The sequence below is a fragment of the Neovison vison genome, chromosome 3 (assembly GCF_020171115.1).
Source record: "Neovison vison isolate M4711 chromosome 3, ASM_NN_V1, whole genome shotgun sequence".
Classification (NCBI taxonomy): Eukaryota; Metazoa; Chordata; class Mammalia; order Carnivora; family Mustelidae; genus Neogale; species Neogale vison.
The window spans coordinates 4850609-4867729 of record NC_058093.1 but is presented as its reverse complement, the minus strand read 5'-3'; the positions used below and the strand labels follow the sequence as shown (position 1 = coordinate 4867729).

Below are 17121 nucleotides of genomic sequence, written 5' to 3'. Positions count from 1 at the left end.
ACGACGCTACTTTTTCTTTCTTTCTTTTTTTTTTTTAATCGATTGAGGTGAATTGCTATATGACATTATATAAGTTTCAGGTAAATGAGCGTGTGGTTTGGTATCCGTATGCACTTGGACGTGACCACCGTCTTAATGTAGTCACTCTCCATCACCATTCACCCATTTCTACGTCTCTCTTCCCTTAGGTGTGTGTGCAACATCGACTGTTCTCAAACCCACTTCAATCCCCTCTGTGCTTCTGATGGGAAGTCTTACGATAACGCGTGTCAGATCAAAGAAGCATCGTGTCAGAAACAGGAGAAAATTGAAGTCCTGTCGTTGGGTCGATGTCAAGGTAATGTTTGTACCAAAACTCATTTCCAAGAATGTTTTTAGTCTTAGTGTAGAAATGAAAAGTGAAGAGAACTCCTTATGAGGCGAGCTATTTCCTTTCCGGAAGACAATTCTGATCTCTAATTGGTAGGAGAGTCTACTGTAGCATTCGTGGGGAGGGTAGGAGTTCAAGAGCCTGTCCGCAGCAGCCCAGATCTTTTTCTATATAATGGGACTAACCAATGCCGTAAACACAGAAGCCAATATTCAGCCGACATTCTCCCTGCACAGGGGGGGAGAAAGGTCAAAGTCATCTTTAGCAAAGAATCTGAGGTTTTATTAGAAAACCTTGAAATTAAAAACAAATCACACCATTTCCATGTATTGAGTCAATAGACCTATTTCAAGTACATTTTTTTAAAGCAGGATGTAGAAGAATGTTCTATTTTGTTTCTTATTCAGAAAGAAACATTTCCTTGGTTTTTGACTTGTTATTCCTTTATCCATCTATCTCCGCTATAATTGTGAAACTTCTCTTTGTCCCAAACTCTAGAAAGCTGATATCATTCTATTATTTGCTCTCAAGCAAATTGATGTAAATCTGTCTTTGCATAAAGGTAGCTTAGAACTATAGTTGTAACATTTCCTTAGTGACAGTGAAGGTACTATTGGTGGAAAAATATAAATTTGACATTAAATGTTTAAGAAGCAATTAATCAATATTAATTGTTAATTTTTTTTTTTAACACAGATAACACAACTACAACAACTAAATCTGAGGATGGGCATTATGCAAGAACAGATTATGCAGGTACATTATAAATTTTCTACTATAGAATATAAGCACTTCCATAAAAAAGAGTAAGGGGGGGAATTTATTTATTTATTTATTTATTTACCATTAATCCTAAGTTGAATCTTGCAAGACTTCTGACATGTACTAATCTTCTCTTGTTTGGCTCAAACTTTCAATAAGCAATAGTGAATTTATGTTGTAGCAAATAAAATGCCTTTTTTTTTCTTGCCAGAGTTAAAGCACTTGTCAAAAATGTCAGTAAGATATAACTAACTTGTTTTGACAGTGCAAATGATACAAATGACAAAACATTTATCAAATTAATGGGCATCAGTGGAAACTAATGCAGTTTTTGGCAGTATATTATAATGAATGCAAACATTCTTGTTTGAATTTCCATTAAAGTCAACAATAAAAAAGTTTGTTAGTCTTTAAATAGCTAGAAAGGACAGCTATAAATAATACAGGATATCTCTTTAAATGCAAAGTTTAACAGTTATGTGTAACTTATTTTTAAAATAATAATTTATTTTAAAAGTACAATGTAATGTCTGACTTAGAATTATCAAACATTTATATAAAAATGTAAATTTTATTTAGCAGTTCTAGAATATTATTTTGAGAATTATTCTATCTAATATAATTTTTCTAGGGTGAGAAATAACTTATGGGTATGCAAATAGGATTTTAACAAATTATTAAATTTTATAAAAACTTAGGATTAAAATATAAAAGTAAAATTATTGATATGTAGAGCTTTGTTTTTTAAAGAGCTTTTCACTTAAATATTAAACAGTGATCACTAGATTTTTGGCCAGTAGTCAACCAAGAAATGCTTCTTATATTTCAAGATATGTGTTATCATTCATTTTTCCTGAAATTGTATTTTAATAATATTTTTGAATTATTTTTATATACAAAATTAATCTCAATGAAATTGAGATCAGATGTTGTACTATGGATACCTCCCACCTCTCAGAATTTAGAAATAACAAAAAAGGTTTTTTTTTAATTCTTCATTTTTATCTTAATGGTGTTCAACATGTAAATAAAACTTTTCATGTGCTACAAGCCTGGAATTATCCTGGACAATGATACATGGAAAATCATTAACTCTACTATGATAGAGCTATTCCCAAATGCCCAGAAGAGATAGAAGCAGGGATTCCTTGAAAAGAACAGTCCATGGTCAATAAGTTTGGGAGAAATTCAGATGAACAGATGACTTTCTCACCCAGGACACCTCACAGCTCTTGCATGCACTGTAAAATTTTTAAGAGATACACACCTTTTATTTATTTATCTTTTAGTTTTTGTTTTAATATATACTAAGTACACCCAAATGCAGGCTGGCTAGTATAATGAAGCAAACGTACTCCCCACTCGAATGCGGTAACACCAGCCTATGGCTGATCTCCCCCATCGCCAACTGCATCCTCGTTAGCGTTTTCAAAATATGTGGGAAGAAATCCCAGAAACTGCATGATTTTATTCATAAATACTTTAGCCTGCAATTCTAAAAGGGCAACATTTTAAAATAAAATTGGGTTATTATCACACCTAAAATAATTATTAATAATTCCGTGGAGTGAATAGCTTTTATCAAACTTATTTGAAAAATAACCCCTGTTTTTGCGGCACTTTTGAGTACTGGTGTTCCCAAAAATGCACTTTGGAATATGCTGATTCACAGGAAAGTATTAAAAGTGATAAAAGATAATGAAAAATCAAGGTCTGAGACTAATATTATACGTTTTAAATGTTAAATGAATAAAATTTCAATTCTGTATTTTGTTATAAACAATAGCTTTATCTCAAAGGAATTGTAAGCCACTACCTGGCATATTTAATTTTACTGTAGCCTAAAGTTTTTGAAGATTTCATGAAGATTTCACTTTTATATAAAAAGTTACTAATTGTGCTTAAAATACTTTTATACTTGTTTTGCAAACTAATTCACTTGGAAAAAAATCTTCAAAAATGAACATTATGTGAATAACTTCGCTACTGAAACATTAGTTTTTCGGGGCGCCTGGGTGGCTCAGTGGGTTAAGCCGCTGCCTTCGGCTCAGGTCATGATCTCAGGGTCCTGGGATCGAGTCCCGCATCGGGCTCTCTGCTCAGCAGGGAGCCTGCTTCTCTCTCTCTCTCTCTGCCTGCCTCTCCATCTACTTGTGATTTCTCTCTGTCAAATAAATAAATAAAATCTTTAAAAAAAAAAAAAAGTTTAAAAAAAAAAAAGAAACCTTAGTCTTTGGACTCCTAGGAAAATCAAGTTTCTCCCTGAAACAAAGACCTGGTCAAGTTGATTGACCAAATTGATTGTGTTTGTATCAATATGCAAGTATATGTGAGTTTATAAAATTGTACATTACATATCATATTGGAGTTTACCACTCTGTCATTGTCATTCATGTTACCTTTTTACAGAATGCCCATTTTCAAAGAGATTGGGAGTTAAATTTTTCTTCTAAAAAAATCACATTTGAATTTGGTTTCAAACAGATAATTTTTTTTAAGAGTTTATTTATTTATTTGACAGACAGATCACAAGTAGGCAGAGAGGCAGGCAGAGAGACAGAAGCAGGCTCCCTGCTGATCAGAGAGACCCATGTGGGGCTCAATCCCAGGACCCTGGGATCATGACCTGAGCTGAAGGCAGAGGCTTTAACTCACGGAGCCACCCAGGCGCCCCCAGATCATTTTTTTTTTTTTAAGAATTTCAAACCACACCCAGTGCTCCATGCAATACGTGCCCTCCATAATACCCACCACCAGGCTCACCCAACCCTCTGTCTCACCCAACCCTCCAAAACCCTCAGTTTGTTTCTCAGAGGCCACAGTCTCTCATGGTTTATCTCCCCCTCCGATTTCCCCCAACTCACTTCTCCTCTCCATCCCCCCATGTCCTCCACGTTATTCCTTATGCTCCACAAATAAGTGAAACCATATGGTAATTGACTCTTTGCTTGACTTATTTCACTCAGCATAATCTCTTCCAATCCCGTCCATGTTGCTACAAAAGTTGGGTATTCATCCTTTCTGATGGAGGCATAATACTCCATAGTGTATATGGACAACATCTTCCTTATCCATTCGTCCGTTGAAGGGCATCTTGGTTCTTTCCACAGTTTGGCGACCGTGGCCATTGCTGCTATGAACATTGAAGTACAGATGGCCCTTCTTTTCACGACATCTGTGTCTTTGGGGTAAATACCCAGGAGTGCAATTGCAGGGTCATAGGGAGCTCTATTTTTAATTTTTTTTAAAGATTTTATTTATTTATTTGACAGACAGAGATCACAGGTAGGCAGAGAGGCAGGGGAGGGGCAGGGGGGTGGGGAAGCAGGCTCCCTGTTGAGCAGAAAGCCCCATGCGGGGCTTAATGCGGGTCTCAATCCCAGGACCATGAGATCATGACCTGAGCTGAAGGCAGAGGCTTTAACCCACAAAGCCATCCAGGTGCCCCTATTTTTAATTTCTTAAAGGATCTCCACACTGTTTTCCAAAGTGGCTGCACCAACTCGCATTCCCACCAACAGAGTAAGAGGGTTCCCCTTTCTCCATATCTTTTCCAACACTTGTTAGTTTACTGTCTTGCTGATTTTGGCCATTCTAAATGGTGTAAGGTGGTATCTCAATGTGGTTTTGATTTGAATCTCCCTGATGGTTAATGATGATGAACATTTTTCATGTGTCTGATAGCTGTTTGTATGTCTTCTTTGGAGAAGTATCTGTTTATGTCTTCTGCCTATTTTTTGATGTGATTATCTGTTTTGTGGGTATTGAGTTTGAGGAGTTCTTTATAGATCTTGGATATCAGCCCTTTGTCTGTATTGTCATTTGCAAATACCTTCTCCCATTCCCTGGGTTGCCTCTTTGTTTGTTGACTGTTTCCTTTGTTGTGCAGAAGCTTTTGATCTTGATGAAGTCAATGAAGTTCATTTTCGCTTTTGTTTCTTTTGTCTTTGGAGTCATTTATTGAAAGAAGTTGCTGTGGCTGATGTCTAAGAGGTTACTGCCTATGTTCTCCTCTAGGATTTTGATAGATTCCTGACTCACGTTGATGTCTTTGATCCATTTCAAGTTTATCTTTGTGTATGGTGTAAGAGAATGGTCGAGTTTCTTTCTTCTACGTACAGCTGTCCAATTTTCCCAGCACCAATTTCTCTTCTTTATTGAAGAGACTGTTTTTTTTTTTTTTTTTCCTGCTTTGTCGAAGATTATTTGACCACAGAGTTGAGGGTCCGTATCTGGGCTCTCTACTCTGTTCCACTGGTCTAGTGTCTGTTTTTGTGCCAGTACCATGCTGTCTTGGTGATCACAGCTTTGTAGTAAAGCTTGAAACCAGGCAACGTGATGCCCTCAGTTTTATTTCTCTTTTTCAACATTTCTTTTAGCAATTCAGGGTCTCTTCTTGTTTCGTACAAATTTTAGGATTGTTTGCTCCAGCTCTTTGAAAAATGCCAGTGGAATTTTGATCAGGATGGCACTGAAAGTATAAATGGCTCTAGACAGTATAGACATGTTAATAATGTTTATTCTTCCAATCCATGAGCATGGAATGGTCTTCCATCTCTTTGTGTCTTCTTCAATTTCTTTCATGAGTGTTCTGTAGTTCCTTGAGTACAGGTCCTTTACCTCTTTGGCTAGATTTATTTCCAGTATCTTATGGTTCTTGGTGCTATAGTACATGGAAATGATTCTCTAATTTCCCTTTCTGTATTTTCATAGTTAGTATATAAGAAAGCCACTGATTTCTGTACATTGACTTTGTATCCTTCCACAATACTGAATTGCTGTATGAGTTCTAGTAGTTTGGGGGTGGAGTCTTTTGGGTTTTCCATGTAAAGTATCATATCATCTGTGAAGAGAGAGAGTTTGACTTCTTTGCCAATTGGAATACCTTTTGTTTCTTTTTGTTGTCTGATTGCTGTTGCTAGGACTTCTAGTATTATGTTGAACAACAGCGAGAGTGGGCATCCTTGTCGTGTTCCTGACCTCAAAGACAAGGCTGTCAGATTTTCCCCATTGAGAATGATATTCACTGTGGGTTTTTCATAGATAGATTTTATGAAGTTGAGGAATGTTCCCTCTATCCCTATACTTTGAAGCATTTTAATCAGAAATGGATGCTGTATCTTATCAAATGCTTTTTCTGCATAATTGAGAGGGCCATGTGGTTCTTTTCTCTTCTCTTATTGATTTGTTCTATCACATCGATTTGTGAATGTTGAATCACCCTTGCATCCCAGAGATGAATCCCACCTGGTCATGGTGGATAATCTTTTTAATGTATTGTTGGATCCTATTAGCTAGGATCTTGTTGAGAATCTTGGCATCCATATTCATCAGCTATATTGGTCAGAAATTCTCCTTCCTGATGAGGTCTTTGCCTGGTTTGGGGATCAGGATAATGCTGGCTACATAAAGAGTCTGGAAGTTTTCCTTCTCTTTCTATTCTTTGAAACAGCTTCAGGAGAATAGGTATTATTTCTTCTTTGAATGTTTGGTAGAATTGCCCAGGGAATCCGTCAGGTCCTGGGCTCTTATTTTTTTGGGAGGTTTTTGATCACTGCTTCAATCTCGTTACTAGATATTGGTCTATTCAGGTTGCCAATTTCTTCCTGATTCAGTTTTGAAAGTTTACAGGTTTCCAGGAATGCATTCATTTCATCTAGGTTGCTTAACTTATTGACACATAACTGTTGATAATAATTTTTGATGATTGTTTCTGTTTCCTTGGTGTTAGTCATGAGATCTCCCTTTTTATTCATAATTTTATTAATTTGAGTCCTCTCTCTTTTCTTTTGGATTAGTTTGGCCAGTGGTTTATCGATCTTATTGATTCTTTCAAGAAACCAGCTTGTTGATGCATTCTACTGTATCTCTAGTTTCTATCTCATTGAACTCTGCTCTAATCTTGATTATTTCCCTTCTTGTGTGGGGGGTTGGCTTAATTTGCTGTTGATTCTCCAGTTTTTTAAGGTGTAAAGAGAGCTGGTGTATTCTGGATTTTTCAGTTTTTTTGAGGGAGGCTTGGATGGCTATGTATTTCCCCCTTACTACTGCCTTTGCCGTATCCCATGGGTTTTGGACCAAAGTGTTTTCAAACTCATTGGTTTCCACGAATTGTTTAAGTTCTTCTTTGATTTCCCAGTTGACCCAAACATTCTTAAGCAGGGTGGTCTTCAGCTTCCAAGTGTTTGAATTCCTTCCAAACTTTTTCTTGTGGTTGAGTTCCAGTTTCAAAGCATTGTGGTCTGAGAATATGCAGGGAAAAATCTCAGTCTTTTGGTATCGGTTGAGCCCTAATTTGTGACCCAGTATGTGGTCCGTTCTGGAGAAAGTTCCATGTGTGCTCCAGAAGAATGAGTATTCTGCTGTTTTAGGGTGGAATCGTTTGTATATATCTACGAAGTCCATCTGGCCCAATGTGTCATTCAATGCTCCTGTTTCTTTATTGATTTTCTGCTTGGATTATCTGTCTGTTACTGAGAGTGGTGTCAAACATAATTTTTGACCTTCAGTGTCATTTCTTTTAGTTGGCATCATTTCCTATCTTACCCCGTTATTGAACATGAGAAGGAAAGAGAATATATTTTTAAATCTGTGCAAATGAAAACACTTCAGACCCTCAGTGTTGCCCAAGGTCTGCTAGTTTGGCATCAGATTTATCTAGTAAATTCCATAGAAAAACTTTTAAAATAAAAGTAAAGTTTAAAAATACGTGTTTGTTTGAAATCCAAATTTAAGACAGGAACAGAGATAATGTCAATCGAAGCTTGCAATTCCTAATTAAGCACTGATTACCTACTTTAAAACTCTCACGGAAGTTAATTTAGATCCCTTTATCTTCATTCTAATCTTATTAAAACACAATGTATACCCCTCATTAGACAATATTTAAATAATAGCCACATCCTTCAACATTTCCAGGCTTTCAGTAGTATTTACATTTTCATACATTTTAGAATACAAACTTTGGAAAAATAAAAGGATCCAAATGGAGCCTCAGTGTGTCACTGTCCTCTTAATTTCTGTTTCACATTTTCAAATCTCCCCAAGAAGGGAAAACAGGAACTGTGTGACTCACATTCCTAGAAGTTTGCTATCTGCTCACAAGCTCATTTAACGTCACAGCCAATTCCCTTGTTAGACAGACATCGATGGACATTCCCACTGGGGGAGAAGTACCGATCTTAACACACTCTCATTTTTTCTTAGATGTTGTTAATAGGAGAGGTTAAAAACCTTTAGCAACACCCCTATTTTTCCTGTTTGAACCTACCTTATCGTTGTTAGTACAAAAACCACACATTACTGATTACAAAAATGAAAAATAATTTAGAGAGCCTAAATCTAAAAATAAATATGCTATGTCTCATATTTAATATCATTTACAAAATAGAGACCTCAGTAAGGACGAGCAAGGGCCAATTCACAAACAAACAAAAACAATATAAAGAGAGCCATGCCTCCAACAAGACTAAGGGGAGGTAAACCGAACTTGTGCTGAGCTATGAGTTCCAAGATATACCTGAAATGGACTCTAGGAAATCAAAGAACTTGCCAAGTCATCCCAGCCAGCATTACTTTCTGGTTGTACTTGATTTGGGTCTCTATTCTGCCCTCTCTTGTTTAATGAGACCCAAGGCATTAGTGAGTCCTGAATCAGGAGCTTTGGATCTGTTTCAAGGCAGAGTGACAGGATCTCTGTCTGATAAGCTAAACAGGCTACTTAATGTCATTCTCCCTTCATCGGTCTAAGACTTGGGCTTCCATTTAGGTCTTTCTCTTTACTTGCAGAAAGGCTCAGGGAATAAAATTTTATAAAGCCACAGAGCTGGAGCTTTAGGGATTTCCATTGTTTTAAAATGCTAATATTAAACTTTCCTTCTGGAAGTTTTTATAAATAGCATATTTTATAAATAGCAAATGTTTTACACCTCTTTGAAATCTGCAACATTTTCTTTTAAAAAAAAGAATTTCCCCTTGTGTCTTGGAATGAAAAAGTGAAGTTTAGCCATTTTGTTTTTCTTCATCTGGTATGTGTATTTTCTGACTGTTTTGCTTTTCTGTCTAAAAATCTGATCATGCTTCAGAAAAACTAGCTCCATATTTTTCCAGTGAAAATGTACTTAATTTTATATATTGTTCGATGTAAAAAATAGACACATACACATAAACATACACACGAAAAGCAAAACAAACCACAAACTTAAACAATTTTGTCTTTTATCATCTAGAAAATAAAATGAATTTTCTTTTATGAAATTCTGTACCAGTTTCCAAAAGGATCTGTAGTGGTTTGTAATTAAAATGTATTCAATGAGCTCATTTAAAGAGAAAGTGAAAACGTAAGGCAGAATTGTAGAGGAAAATGATTATATCACCTGCATTTAGCCCTGAGCTTCCTTGCAACCAACGTGAAAAGAGAAAATATGATTTAATCAGGTCATTTGGCAAATACTTAGAGTCCCTGCTACATGCACTCCACTGGGCTTTACAAAGGTGAACTCTTCATTCTGAAGGCTCTGCCAAAAGGGAACTTGGGTATCCATTGCCCGACAGAAAGATGAATAAATAATTCGTTCAGACACCAGACACATAGTTTCTCTAATGCTAAGTTTTTAAAAGAAATATTTGGCATAGATCTTACCGCTGGAAAACATAGAATGGGTAGTATCTTCCTTCAATAGTGATTTTTATAAAATAAGCCAAAGCTTTTCACATGGCCAGGATTTTTTACAACAACTATTTGTAAGACTCTATCTTACATATTCTATCTTACATATTCCATCACATTGGAATATGTGTAAGTCCACAATAGTCTTTCTGTGGCAGATTAAATAATATATTTATGTGTATTTCCAAATTGGAAAAAAACAAAACAAAACACAGAGTACTAAGGGCAATGGCTTTGAGGGGGCGTGTGTTCAGCGTATTTTCTTCATGGATCTACAAGTCTAACAGGAACTGGATTCGCAGAACAGCCAGAAAGCCTGGACAAAGATAAAAAATACGTTAAATTATAGTATGTATATGGGGAAAATAAATTTCCCCTGCTTTTCTTAGCAGTTAATAAGAAAAGGTGGCCTTGAGCCATCTCCACAGCCCTGGAAGGGAGCCAGGTCTGCCACCCTGCGTCTAGGTGCAGGCGCGTGTGGGGTCTGCCTTCCTCGTGTGCCTACACTGTGCCCCCACCGTTTCTCTTAACGTTGAGGGAGTCTTCATTTTTAAGGAAATTTTGTCTTTAAAATTCTGGGGTGCCTGGGTGGTTCAGGCATTAGGCAACCACCTTCGGCTGAGGTCATGATCCCAGTTCCTGGGGTGGAGCCCCGCTTTGGGCCCCTTGCCCCGCAGGACGCTGCTTCTTCTCTCCCACGCCTCCTGCTGTGTTCCTCTCTCACTGTCTCTCTCTGTGTGTCAACTAAATAAATAAAATCTTAAATATAAAGAAACCTCTTCCTTATCTTTGAGCAATAATTTAGATATTAAGCTCAGATTGAAAAGAAGAAAGAAAGAAACCAGAAATATACATTCAAACCAAGTTCCATACATCCTGTGACTCCATTGACTCCTTCGTCCACACTGAGAGGACACGGACGTCTCGAGGGGCACCTGGTCTAAGTGAACCGTCGTAACAACTTGTTCTTGGCAGAAGCCTTTGCAATTTACAAAGGCCTTCCGCGTCTACTGGCTCCTTCAGTCCTGATGACAGAAACGTGAGGGAGATATTATATGCATTTGACAGGTGAGAAATGAAGGTTCAGGGAGATTAACTAAAAAGGGAGCATGTGGTAGAGCTAAGGTTCAAGCCATCATCACTAATTCGGGAATCCAGCTGAGGGCGATAGTATGCGACCAGAGAAGTGTCACTACCTAACATTCTGAGAGACTTTGGGACCCGCTCTGCACCTTAGAGGTTAACCCCTCGAGAGTTCCAGACTCAAGAAGGTTTCACGTGACATCTGCTTTGCCGTGAAACGCTCCAAAGGGTTCTCCTCTCTCTGATTTGTCGACATCTCACAGGCTTCTTACAAGCACCGTCTGGTTTGATTCTTAGGTTTTACTGTTCTGTTCCTATTTCCCCACATAGACAAGAGAAACTAAAGAGGAGCGTTTGTTACCAAGTGATCCTACACTAATAGAAAATGTGTGTGTGATACTTTCTAGGTTTACAAAGGCCCGTTCACATTACCTTCTTTGCTCTCACGTCAATCCCATATAAACAGACTTACCAATACTGGGAGAAGCAAAACTGTAGCTCCCAAAAGCTAAACGGTTGACCCAGACCTGGATGCAACATTTTGGCCACTGACCACCCACCCATGAGAATACAGCACTTGCTTGATTTACCTACTACCTGCCTCGATTACTCTCCCACATCTATGTACCGACATGAATATCAAGTGGTTACATATCACATTTATAACATGAATTAATTCAGTCATGTGGGAAAAATCTGCATTTAAAATGGAAGCTTTCTCCATTCGCTCATGAACACAAGGAACGCTTCACCAGAAAGGGTGTTATGTCTAGGCCAATAATTTGATCTGTAGGAAAGAAATAAATAGCAGCAAACACAGCAGCAGCTTGTAGCACAAATATTGGTATCAGCAGTGAAATAAATAAAAACGTTTGCCCAGGCTATTACAGTGGCACCAGACTAGCCTAGAATATTTAAGCTCAGGAAATGAATTAAGATGTCAAGATTTTCTCAAGATTTCTGAGGAAAAGCGTCTCAATTCAAGTATTTTCCCCTCTGGGATTTACATTAGAGTGTTGCAAAATTCATAAAGCTTTCTATGAACTCTAACTCACAATTTTTCCTGCTCTCTTGAACTTCTGTGCTTTCATTGGGTTCCCCATGAACCCATGTAGCCAATCATCTGTAATATTATGTTATGTTCATGGTTATAGAGAAACACAGAAATAGTATTTGCAACACAGATGAAGGTTTTCTACTGACGAGTTGCCTTGGGCCCTGGTAGACTCTGGAAAACTTTGTGTTTATGCCCCAGTTCATAAATGCCTTCTGCATCATTTATGTGCACTTTTCCCTATTTGAAATGCTTCTTCCTGAAGCGAATTGCTCACCTGGAGGTATTACTCATCTGCCTTTCTCTTCCATTAAGATGTGGCAGAAAGTTCAGGGGTTAAGACCACTAAAAACGAGGCAGGGCTGAGTTTAAACACTGGCCATGATTTTGATTATTTTACCTTGAGCCAATTAATTGAGCTTTCTGAGCCTCAATTTTTTCATCTGTCCAATGGACATAAGAAGCCCACTTCCTTACTGTTAAAGTTTGAATTAAAAGACGTGATAGATGATATTAGCAAGAAACGAGTAGGCCAGCTGTTGTTATTATTTTCCTGTTGCTCTGACCGTTGAAAATTTATTTATGGGAACTATAACACATCATAAGGGCTACGATCTGTCCGTATGATACATAGTCAGAGTTTTTGTACGAATATTTCCATTTATGACTCATACAATTACAAAAGGCTCATTTTTTCCCCTCCTCAAGACAAATAGCTTGTTGCCAGATATTCTGGCTGACTTTTAGATTCATTTATAAAAAGTATGCATTGAGCACGTACCGTTTACAGGTCTTCAGCACGCTGATAGGTCGCGTGACTGACTTTTCAGTCTTCTTGCAGTCAGCACAATTGCATGTATGGTATAGTTCAATCCCTTTAAAATAATATGACCACCGGATTATTAAAACATGAAAATCAACTAGAAATTTAGTAGGAGGACATAAGACTTGACTGAACTGCAAGATAATGATGCCATTTCTGTTTCTTTCTTCTTTTTTTTTTTTTTTAAAGATTTTATTTATTTATTTGACAGAGAGAAATCACAAGTAGATGGAGAGGCAGGCAGAGAGAGAGAGAGGGAAGCAGGCTCCCCGCTGAGCAGAGAGCCCGATGCGGGGCTCGATCCCAGGACCCTGAGATCATGACCCAAGCCGAAGGCAGCGGCTCAACCCACTGAGCCACCCAGGCGCCCCCATTTCTGTTTCTTTCTTACCTGATCTTTGAAATGAGTCATTTATAACCCAGGATGTATATATGAAAGACCTACATTTTCATTATTGAAAAGAAACCTATGTAGTGGGTGTTCATAATGATGGGAAGGCATAAGCAAAAATAACAGGAATGTGGTATATAAGAATTTATGTTTATTATGAAAAACATTATTTCCACTCAGAAAAGTTAATGTTTATATATCATCAATCAGGACACACACACACACCTTGACGAGTCTGAGCATGAAGGTCAGAAAGACAGCTCTTTTCCCTGATGATCGGTTTTTGTTGTTTTGTTTAGCACAGGAGGAAAAGAGGAAACGTTAGTTGAACGCAAACATGTAGGTATCACTAGTGAAAGTGACCTACTTCTCCACCTTAACTCACCGTTTCACTTCAAGCACATTGTTTCCATTCCCAGGAAAAGTGGCCTAAGTATCCAGAATGTGAGAAACTGGAAGCCGAGTAAGATTTGTCCAGATGTTCTGCATAATTTCAAGACCCACTGTTTCCAATAAAACTAATAAATAGAATTCAAGCAGTTTCAAAAAAATGAAATATCCAGAGCACGTTGATCGCTGCTTTTGTTAATGAGTCTGATATGCTTCAAATATATGAACCCACATTATCAAGCACATTAAAAATTCAGTTCTCACATCTTGATGGTTGAGACTGTGGACAAATATAATCAACTAAAAATATTTTCAAATATCTGTGAAACTAAAAATCTCTCAGAAAAATTGTGTTTCTAAACATTGTTACTTATTTCAAGGGTCATAACTTGTTCCCCCTAGTTGTTCATTTGGAAATTGCTTAGACTTTTAGTTTGAACACAGATGTCATCAAGAGAAATCTAACTGGTGAGCCAAACTCCAGGCACAACAACATATGCAAATCAGTGATAAGGCTTAAGGGAAGAGGTGGTCCATTAACCTGATAACATAGAAATTAGGACCAAGAAGGTCAGCACCCACTCCTACCTCTGAGTCCTGAGTTACAGAAGAGGGTAGAGAATATGGCCACCTTGTGAGAAGACTAAAGGGATGTGGTATTCAAGGAGAAAGTCATTCAGGATGCAAGAAGAGAGATGAAAATTTCAGTGAAACTTCTGAGGTTGGGGGCAGTTTGCTGATAATGGAGCACTGTTCCTGGTGAGCTTTGGGAAATGGTTGGAAATTAGGGGCAGAAAGATAGGCTTAGTCTGAAGTAGAGAACCAGCAATGGCAGCACATCAGGGACATGGTGACTCGGTGGAGATGGACAACTGGGACAGGAAAGGGCAGGAATTGGGATATTGACTAAATTTATTATAAAAGCTCTTGGACTTGTAGACTTAGAAATCTGAATTTTCAAAACACCAAGAGTAAGCTGTTGTTCGCAGTAAACTTAAATTAACCAAATTCAATGTCTGTGTATTGATTTGCAATGAGAAAGCACTACCTGGAAGACTTGGGTCTCTTGACCAATGTGTTCTCTTCTTAGGGTTGGGTTCTCTGAGAAGTCCTGTCATAATGAGTGAGCCTGAGTAGAAGATACGTTTTTCAGATGTTTAAGGTATCCATCTAAGATGCAAATGACTACACAATAAGGATACCCCCACCCTCAAATCTGGATAAGTGCCTTTGGCCAGGACCTCCTCAGAGCTTACCTAACAGTAGTGCCCTGTGTTATTCTCCTTTGTCTGGGTTTCCATTTCCATTTCTAGCTAATGCTTGTCCGTTCTACCTCTTTTCCTAGACACAATAAATTTAATCAGATTAAAGTTAGGCTGGTTCTCCCAGGAGCATTTGATGACTTTAAGGCATTCTGGTGCTCTTGAAAAGTACAGAGCAATCTTGTTCTCCTTAGATCTGAATTCCTCTGGGATGTCAATGAATATCCCTGGAAATGACAACATTAGTACAGAACATCAGCATTAGCCGTATTGGGTTGATAGGCCCTTCCTCGCGGAGCTTACAAAAGTTTTTACACAAAGTTAACTTTGAAGAGCATTCTTGAACATGTAATCCAAAGACATCTGACCAATAACAGAGAAGAATGAATAAATCTTAGAAAGCAAGTTTGATATTTTTCATATTTTCTGAGATAATTCTGAGCATTTGTGCTGACAAATATCCTTTCTGGTGACAATGTTAATGTTTAATTCCCTAAAACAAATAGAAAATTAGTAAAATAATTTATTAATTATCCCACACAGAATGAGATGGAGAGTTCTGCAGAGTTGTGAATGCATCATCAATGTTCAACGGTGTTACATAATAATTCCTGTAAAATATAGTCCAGGCCACTAAAAAAAAAACAAAAAACAAAAAACCACACACACACTGTTTCTCCACTTTCTTGTACAGTTTACAAGATTCAAAGCTTTGTGTGTCATCCACACACACATTTCATTTAGTGGGACGCCTGGGTGGCTTAGTGGGTTAAAGCTGCTGCCTTCGGCTCAGGTCATGATCCCAGGGTCCTGGGATCGGATGGAGCCCCGCATCGGGCTCTCTGCTCAGCGGGGTGCCTGCTTCCCTCTCTCTCTCTCTCTCTCTGTCTGCCTCTCTGCAGATCTTGTGATCTCTGTCAAATAAATAAAATAAAATCTTTAAAAAAATTTCATTTAGTAATGGAAATAAATGTCTAACTAAAAAAAAAATTAATTAATTAAATTAATCTTTAAAAATCACTCCAAAAATGAAGCTTAAAAACAAGCCCCATTAGTCTTCCAGAAATTAAGTATTCCAGAAAGAACACGTTATTCGTCTACAGAGTTTAAACCCGCAGGCAATTAGTGTTCTGTCAGGCCATCCACATCCAAATCCACTTCTGCTGACGGACTGTTCATGTACTGTCACAATTATTTTACAAATCTTACACCACTTTTTTTTTTTCTGTTATTTACAGAGCACAGGGAAGCTGGAGGTTTCCAGTTGTTTGAAATAATCTCTAAGCAAATCCCACTCCTGTCCTCACATCCCTAGTTACTCATCCTTCCCCAGGGTTGGCACATAAACCTTTGTTGTGACTTCTGATTTTTAATGAAATCTAGCTGCGGAAGCATGAGAAAGAAGTAGCAGGCCAGGGACGCTTATCTATGGGGTAGTTTTAGTAAAGTCTCCACATTGTCTTCTGTAAGTACGACAGTCAGTAGTAATCATAACGCCCCATCAACAACGATAAGCAACCACTGACTCTTGGTTATCTCAGTAGATTATCAGGCCTCTGTTCTAACTTTCTAGCTGGCTGCTTTCTGCAACATAGCATGTTTCTTACCTGTTCACTTTGGCCTTGAACTGGCCTTAGGGAACACGGCTAATTGTCATGTTACCCTAAGAAAACCATTGTCCTCTTTTTTTTTTTTTTAAGATTTTATTTATTTATTTGAGAGAGAGAGATCCCAAGCGGACAGAGAGACAGGCAGAGAGAGAGAGAGAGAGAGAGAGGAGGAAGCAGGCTCTCCACTGAGCAGAGAGCCCAATGTGGGGCTCGATCCCAGAACCCCGAGATCATGACCTGAGCTGAAGGCAGCGGCTTAACCCACTGAGCCACCCAGGAGCCCCAACCATTGTCCTCTTTATTATAACTGTGATTATCATCATCGTCACCAGGAAAACAATACCACTGGAATAAGACTACTTGGTTTACTCCCAAATCAACTAGAAATTGTTTATCTCCTTCTTTGAATTCTCCACCAAACTGTTCTCCAATAACAGGAGAAGTCCTATTTATTTCTGAATTCTGTGATTTCAGAGCCCATGACTTGCAAATAGCATCCGGACAAGCGGCCGTAGGGGTAAGAACGCAGAAACTTGGCTGAGTCTGATCTCTAGGGCACGCTGACCTCAAGCTAACTGGACACATTTAGGCCCTCAGAACCTCAGTTTTCCCATGAGTAAAATTTGATAATAATATTTTTTTTTCTGGGTTTAGGATTCTATAACCAAGTATGTAGCTTTAGTTCAGAAATCAGGAACTGGAGGGAAA

The 17121-nt window shown here is 38.0% G+C and overlaps 1 protein-coding gene across 1 annotated transcript in view; it reads left to right on the top strand.

Annotated features, from left to right (window-relative positions):
- Window positions 1-17121, top strand: part of TMEFF2 (transmembrane protein with EGF like and two follistatin like domains 2) — a 227909-nt gene that overhangs the window by 177595 nt on the left and 33193 nt on the right. Inside the window, exons 6-7 of the mRNA XM_044241197.1 lie at window positions 189-337; window positions 1067-1126. Coding sequence (XP_044097132.1) covers window positions 189-337; window positions 1067-1126 — 209 coding nt within the window. The remainder of the gene's footprint in view (window positions 1-188; window positions 338-1066; window positions 1127-17121) is intronic.